Raw genomic sequence first — 6435 nt, forward strand, 5'->3', positions numbered from 1 at the left:
TGATTACGAATCAAAATATATAGTTATTTATTTGGAAAAATAAACTCTTAACATTCTGAAACCTCGGTATAAATCTTCATTATGAAAATTCTTGATTATTATATAATTTTTTAAATATTCATCACAGTAAGGTGAACACGAGCTATTTATTAAAATATTTTATTATGTATATCTACACAAATATAAAAGTGGGCATTTTTATTTTTAAAAAGTAATAAAACATCATTTACTAAATAGGCCTAAGGAAACTGAAGAAAATCTAATAATTAACTTTTGAAGCAGTATATATTTTAGGCTAAAAAGCAGTAAATTGAATTCTTTAGATAACGCAACAGCTATGAACCATTTATTTGTTATTAATTAGGTTATTTTATTATTATTTAATGGTTAAACAACTAAAATTAGCTATTTTAGAAATAATAACCAAATCTCCTAATCCAGTCGCAAGCTTAAAACATGCATAGGGATTTTGTACAAACTCGTCCACTCTTTCTTTCTAAATTCTGCTGTAGATTTCTCAGCAGCGATTCTGTGAAATTCTCTGTGAGAAGTTTGCGTGTGGGCATTCACTGATTCACCGAACAGTGTCGAGGTATTTTTATACAACAGTTTTTGGAAGTTACTTTCATATAATCTTTATTTCTTTCTTGCGGTTGGGTTGATTCAATTTCCTGTTTGTGGTGTTTTCGGCTATTGTTGAATGTTTCGCTGGTTTTCTTTTTGGATGTATGTGTTTGTGTTTGTAGAAAGATTGTAATCCCGTGTTCCTGTGTCGAAAGTATCAATTCGTAAGCAAAATTCAGTAGAATTTTGTTGGATTAAAGATTACGATTGCATAAAGAGTAAAGAGAGGCAAGAAAACGTTAGAATGGAAAATTTTCAGTTGAGCTGTCTGGGTTTCATACGCAAAGGGGGTGAAAATTGAATTTTTACACAAAATTTAGGTTTATTTTTGCTTGTTGGATTACCCTCCACTTGTTGATCCTTGGGGTGAGAATTGAGAGTTGGTGAAGTGAATATACAACTTTTGGAAACACTAGTGCAAAAAAAAAACCCTGAATTTTTGGTAGCTTGATTGTTGCCCGTGGTTAGTGATTAATTTTCAATTTCCATGGTATATTTGATTCTTGTTTCCTTTTTCCTGTTCTTGCTTTTTCACAACTAAGTGGATTATGGAGAGAGAAGGGAATTTGGTATACCATGAGAGGCAAAGACTACAATTTTGTTTGCTACATTCCCTCAACAATCTATTCCAGGTATTCCACCTCTTTAAATTTTGGTGCTACTTTTTGCTTTACAAAATCTACTTTGTTCTTCTACATACCTCTTCAACTTTATCATCGAATTGCAGTATATTCATGTGTACCATTCTGTATATATGTTTTTATCGATATATGTATGGCATCTCCCTGTTAGCAAAGTTCGTTTTGAAACTAGGCTGGATTTAGTTTGACAAGTTTTTGAAATGAATTTCAATGCCCCCAAAGAAGGCCTAAAAATGTATTGGATTTGAAAAAAGAATTACTTCCAACTTCCAACTTACTCAAAAACAAAAACAATGGATTTGGATGATGAATTTAATATATATCCATGAAGCTGGATATCTAAACTTACCCTTGTGACATTTATTCAACTCAAAAGTCAGATTAGAGATGGTGGCTGTTGAAATCTTGGCAAATTCTACCCGTCCAAACTTTTATGTGGTGGTGATTATTATTAATATGTGAAAATGGGTTCAATTTCAGGAGAAAGATGCATTTACTCGAGCAAGTTTGAACGCGATTGCTGAAAAGCTTGACCTCTATGATCCAAACAAGGCAACGTGGAATCCTTTATCTACCATCTTCAAGCCTCATCATAACTCGCTAACGGGGAATTATGATATAAATGTTCTGATCGCAGCTCTTGAAGAAAAGGGCAAAAAGGTAATATGGCATGATCGACGACTCGGCGCATCCTCAATTGATCTTGATGGAACAAGGGATGAATTATTCGGGATTGTTTTGAACATACCTGTTAGAAGGTATGGTGGGATATGGAGAAGTAGGCATTGGGTTGCAACGAGGAGAATTGATGGAGTTTGGTACAACTTGGATAGTGATTTTCGATCTCCCTATCCTTTCAAGAACGTCGACGAGGTCACGGGATTTATTGATAGTAGCATATCCACCGGAGGTGAGGTCTTGCTCGTCCTGAATGATCAAGAATGACTTGAATTTCTCTCCTTTTTCATATTGTCACATTCTGTTTTGGATGAAGATTTTGGAATGAAAGAACTAATAATTTCTTTAACATATCAATTGGTACACTTATAATTCTAGTTTCATGCTAACATGACAAATTATATTGATTTCAAATTTTAATCAAACTTTTTGTATATAGATAAAATCGAACTTCATGGTTGTTAACTTTGAACTACTAAATTTATTTTTTGTAACGATTATATTAGATAAAAATTAAAGATAATAAAATATAGAGTAAATGTAATTATCTGAGCCAAAAGTAGAGAAAGGCTTTACTATTGATGTCCCCTCAGTACAAAAAATGACAGCACCATGAACAAAAACACAATTATATCTCATCATTCAGCACAAACAGACACATATTAGATTATCAACACACGCGCAGGCAGCTCGATAGCAGACCCCATCCCCTCTTCTGCGCATGAAACATTACAAACAAGTAAATTTGTTGGGTAACAATCAAAGCCAACCAAGAATTTCCAGAAGAAATTATGTACCCTTGTGTGGCGAGCACGAAGGAGTTTGGGTGAAATCTTGTACAGATCTTCATCCACAGCTTTGCCCACTACTTTTGCTTCTTCACACTCACAATCACACACCACCCATTCCTCTTCTTTCTTCTCCTTTTCTTCCCCTGCTTTTCCCTGCAATCTCATATTACATCACAGAGAACTAGCTTTTCATGTTTCGTTTACTCGCATATATGTATGTATTTATTTATTACCCTACGGCGTCGGCGAGGTACAACGATGACAGCAGGAGTTACGACATCATTCTCGTACAAATCACCCGCGACATACAAATCTCGATCCTCGGAGTAGCTAAACCGCATAGCCTCGGCTTGCCTCGCCGACTCGAAGCACTGGGTGAATGGCAGATCCTCGTTGCAGATATCCCAGCTCCCAAATGCCGGCACATGGCTTCTCCGGAAGTAAAACTCCTGCACAAATCACATAACGCACAATATCACCAACAGGGCATGCGTTTCGAAAGCGTCATGTAAAATAAGCCCAAGTTTACCTCCATTTTGGTATAGATATTGGCTTTGTCACGTAAGAAGAAGATTCGGGAATGGGTTTTCTTTTACAGCCTTACAGAGGCTATTGGCTCTTGCAGTTGCTTTTGTAGCGAGCATGGGTAGACCGTGGATGGGTGGATGGATTATATATATATATAAAGGAGGATTGAGAAGGGGGCTATCAATATAAATGGGCTTCTTTTTTTTCCTACTTTCTAGTGTGCGTTTAAAGTGGGAATTAACCGAAAATGAAATAGAGAAAATAAAGAAATCAGAAAGTTGTTGAATTGCATTGAATAACAATAAGGGATCCAAAGTAAAGAAAAGGCAAAATAGGTAGGCGCAGTAGCAGCAGAGTTATTCAAAGAAAGAAGCTCAAATATCTAAGAGTCGTAATGTATGCGTCAACAGTAAAAAGTACTAGACAGAGAGGTAGGGGGGTGGGGGGGAGTGGGCTTTAACTTTAACTTTATTTGGTGAATTGTTTCGGAAAACTTTTATTATGACGATGGGGTCTTGCTAGTTTGTCTCTGATGTGAGAGTGCATATTCCAGTTGATAAAAGTCTGTGGGGGTGGGGGGTGGGGTGGGGGTGGTGGCCACTGCCACGCCTCTTTTCACAGTTATTATTGTTGTCCTTTGATTTGTAAGACCACTCCTTCAACCACATTCTATAATTTGGTGATGGCTAAGATGATATTCATATAAAAATTAATACAACCTAGTTATATTTGTGTTTTGATCATGTCACTTAAATGTTTTCTCCCGTCTCTGATTTGTTCTCTCGAATGAAAATCGGGTACTAAAAATTAAAAACTAGTCTCCCTAAGTTTTTCCTTTGAAAAAGCTTGAATTGACACTTGACACGCATCCATCAATCGGACCGCAAATGTTAGTTCACAAAGTTTACAGATCGAATAGGTCCTGAAACTTGGATAGAGTTCGGTTTATTCTCTGCTCGCTCTTTTTGTTTTTTTGGATTTGTGAGTATTATGTTATTATAAAATGTGATGGGATTTGAGACCGTGTTTGTAGCCCAGTAGTCTCACCTCTTGGTAGATAAGTTGGTCTTCTGATTTCGAATGTCTCGCGTGTGTTGTAATAAAAAAATTTGTGATGGGATTTAGTCAATGTCAAAACATTGTAAAAAAAAGAGTCAATATCTATATTTTCATGTTAAAAAGGACATGATTTCTTCTTTGTCATTGGATTTACTATGGTATCGAACCGATTCTCTAATTTCAATTAAGAAAACCGACCCGAGGATAGTATTGAATCAGCTTAATTTACATGTATGGTTTTATTTATGAATGTTTAATGGTTATGTTAAAATATACAAATAGGTAAAAATATACTTTATTAATTAATGAAATAATGCTTTGTTTTTAAGGGAAGTTGGTGAAAAATCCCCAATCAAAATATTTCTTTGGGTTCACTCCCTACCCACAAAATTGTGATACTATGTCATACAAAATGTGGTACACTTCACGTGTAAATGTGGTACTAAAAAAGTATCCAAGAACTAAACACAAAAAAAACGATGTCTAGGAACTGAAGGCCAATTTCCCGTTGTTTTTACGTTTGAAAATAATTCATTCAAACCAGCTTAGGTTTCTTGGGGTCTGACTATGTTATTGGTGACATTGATTACTTGAGTGACTAAAACAATTGTACGTAGCATCTGACATGCTTCCATGCCTAACACTCGAAAAGCGACGAGTTCAATTAATTCTCCATTAATTTCTTCGACAGTGTCTGTGTCCAGATTTTGTACGGTAGATCCGAAATTAATAAATTGTGATCTTTTTTCTGAAAATTTTATAGTACAATTTTGTCACTGTGAAATTAATTTCGTTGGACAACAAATTCAATTTTTTTAATTTGTATTAAGATTGTAAATATGTTATAGGAGTTGAATAAATATTTTTAAAATCTATAAAAATTTGTGAAAAGAAGCTCATATTTGAATAAATCAACTCAAACTGGTTTCTTGAAACGACTAGGTTCCACAAACAACTGAGTTGAACTTAGTTAGCAAAATGACTCAAGTAAAACGGCTAGAGCTTGGTAGATGGGGAAGTAAGCGTTGGATTTCGGTTTTTTCGTGTCCAAAACGTAGCGGAAGTTTAAAAATTTTTATTTTATTTTGATGATCAAAATATATTTTTGTTTGGACACTCGTATAGTTTCTATATTCATTCATAGGACGTTATAATATTATACCTTTGGTGAATTAAATCATTTGGCTCCAACTAATCCGGTATATGCGGATATACCTCTTGATGCATCCCTACGAAATTTCTTCAAGAACTCGTTTTGAAACGTCTGCTATTCGTTTTCTTAAACGTGCTAGAATTTTTTTTTTTAAAACCTCACTAAGCATCGGCCGAACAATAAAATATTTTTAACATCATTTTAAAATAACTCAACCAACTATAATTTGAAAACCAAAGGAAATAGCCCATACTATAACCTCTCAAAAATCACTCATAAATAATTAAAAGTCATAAAAATATTCTTAACATAACTTAAAATCATAAATAATAACTAGTGCGAAAAACTAGCGTCAGTCATCGGGTTATGTGCACCTTCAGTCCAGAAAAGTCAACCATCAAGACCTCCATTAACATTATTGTCATAATCACCTGCATCAATCACACCTAGTGAGTCTAAAGACTCAACATATCATATTCTTGATAACAAGTACTACATATACAGATCACATACGACAGTGAAAAATACTTGTACTTAAAATATCATTTTCATAATAATGCATAAATTTTAAACTTAAACATTTTCGTAAACATTTTCATGATGCATAAAATTTTAAATAAAAACGTTTTCATAATCTTATGCATAAACATTTTCATACACATCTTCATATAAACATAAACATAAACATATTCATATTCACATTCATATTAATATTCATATCAACATATTCGTATCATCATATTTATATTCATATTCGTATTCATATTCGTGTTTGTTGAAGTCAGATCGTGATTGTGACTCGTATTCTTAATCGTATTGGGCGATGGATCCATCTAGAGAAAATCACAGTACTGGACGGCAGGGGACACCAGCGACACTCTCACCGGTCAACTGGGCCCTGACCAATGTATTAACATATCATATCATTGGAAATACGATCGTCGGGGCTCCCTCTGGGGCC

General features: G+C 34.5%; 2 protein-coding genes across 4 annotated transcripts; one reads left to right on the top strand and one right to left on the bottom strand.

The window, feature by feature from the left end:
• The first annotated feature begins 420 nt into the window (after positions 1-420).
• Positions 421-2326, top strand: LOC142530005 (josephin-like protein). 2 transcript variants are annotated; one of them, XM_075635754.1, is made up of 3 exons: positions 421-592; positions 1167-1256; positions 1746-2326. In XM_075635754.1, exons 2-3 carry the CDS (start codon positions 1173-1175, stop codon positions 2208-2210), a joined length of 549 nt encoding a protein of 182 aa, XP_075491869.1. In that variant the 5' UTR covers positions 421-592; positions 1167-1172; the 3' UTR covers positions 2211-2326. The 2 variants fall into 2 exon arrangements, with proteins under 2 accessions (XP_075491869.1, XP_075491870.1); XM_075635755.1 differs by lacking the exon at positions 421-592 and having other exon boundaries at positions 599-1256.
• A 177-nt stretch (positions 2327-2503) lies between these two features.
• On the bottom strand, positions 2504-3564 carry LOC142529157 (uncharacterized). Of its 2 annotated transcripts, XM_075634593.1 has the most exons (5): positions 3336-3564; positions 3264-3293; positions 2968-3183; positions 2741-2887; positions 2504-2658 (listed from the first exon to the last, which is right to left on the bottom strand). In XM_075634593.1, the coding sequence occupies exons 2-5, from the start codon at positions 3267-3269 to the stop codon at positions 2614-2616; spliced, it is 414 nt and encodes a 137-aa protein (XP_075490708.1). In that variant the 5' UTR covers positions 3270-3293; positions 3336-3564; the 3' UTR covers positions 2504-2613. The 2 variants fall into 2 exon arrangements, with proteins under 2 accessions (XP_075490708.1, XP_075490707.1); XM_075634592.1 differs by having other exon boundaries at positions 3264-3424.
• Positions 3565-6435: the final 2871 nt, after the last annotated feature.

Source organism: Primulina tabacum, chromosome 16, assembly GCF_025594145.1.
Source record: "Primulina tabacum isolate GXHZ01 chromosome 16, ASM2559414v2, whole genome shotgun sequence".
Classification (NCBI taxonomy): domain Eukaryota; kingdom Viridiplantae; phylum Streptophyta; class Magnoliopsida; order Lamiales; family Gesneriaceae; genus Primulina; species Primulina tabacum.

Bases quoted from the DNA above. Each gene is read 5' to 3' on its own strand.
- LOC142530005 (XM_075635754.1), top strand. From the start codon at position 1,173: ATGGAGAGAGAAGGGAATTTGGTATACCATGAGAGGCAAAGACTACAA. The intron at 1,257-1,745 runs GTATTCCACCTC...GTTCAATTTCAG, and splicing joins CCCTCAACAATCTATTCCAG to GAGAAAGATGCATTTACTCG.
- LOC142529157 (XM_075634593.1), bottom strand. The intron at 2,888-2,967 runs GTAATAAATAAA...ATGAGATTGCAG, and splicing joins TACCTCGCCGACGCCGTAGG to GGAAAAGCAGGGGAAGAAAA. The intron at 2,659-2,740 runs GTACATAATTTC...TTTCATGCGCAG, and splicing joins TTCGTGCTCGCCACACAAGG to AAGAGGGGATGGGGTCTGCT.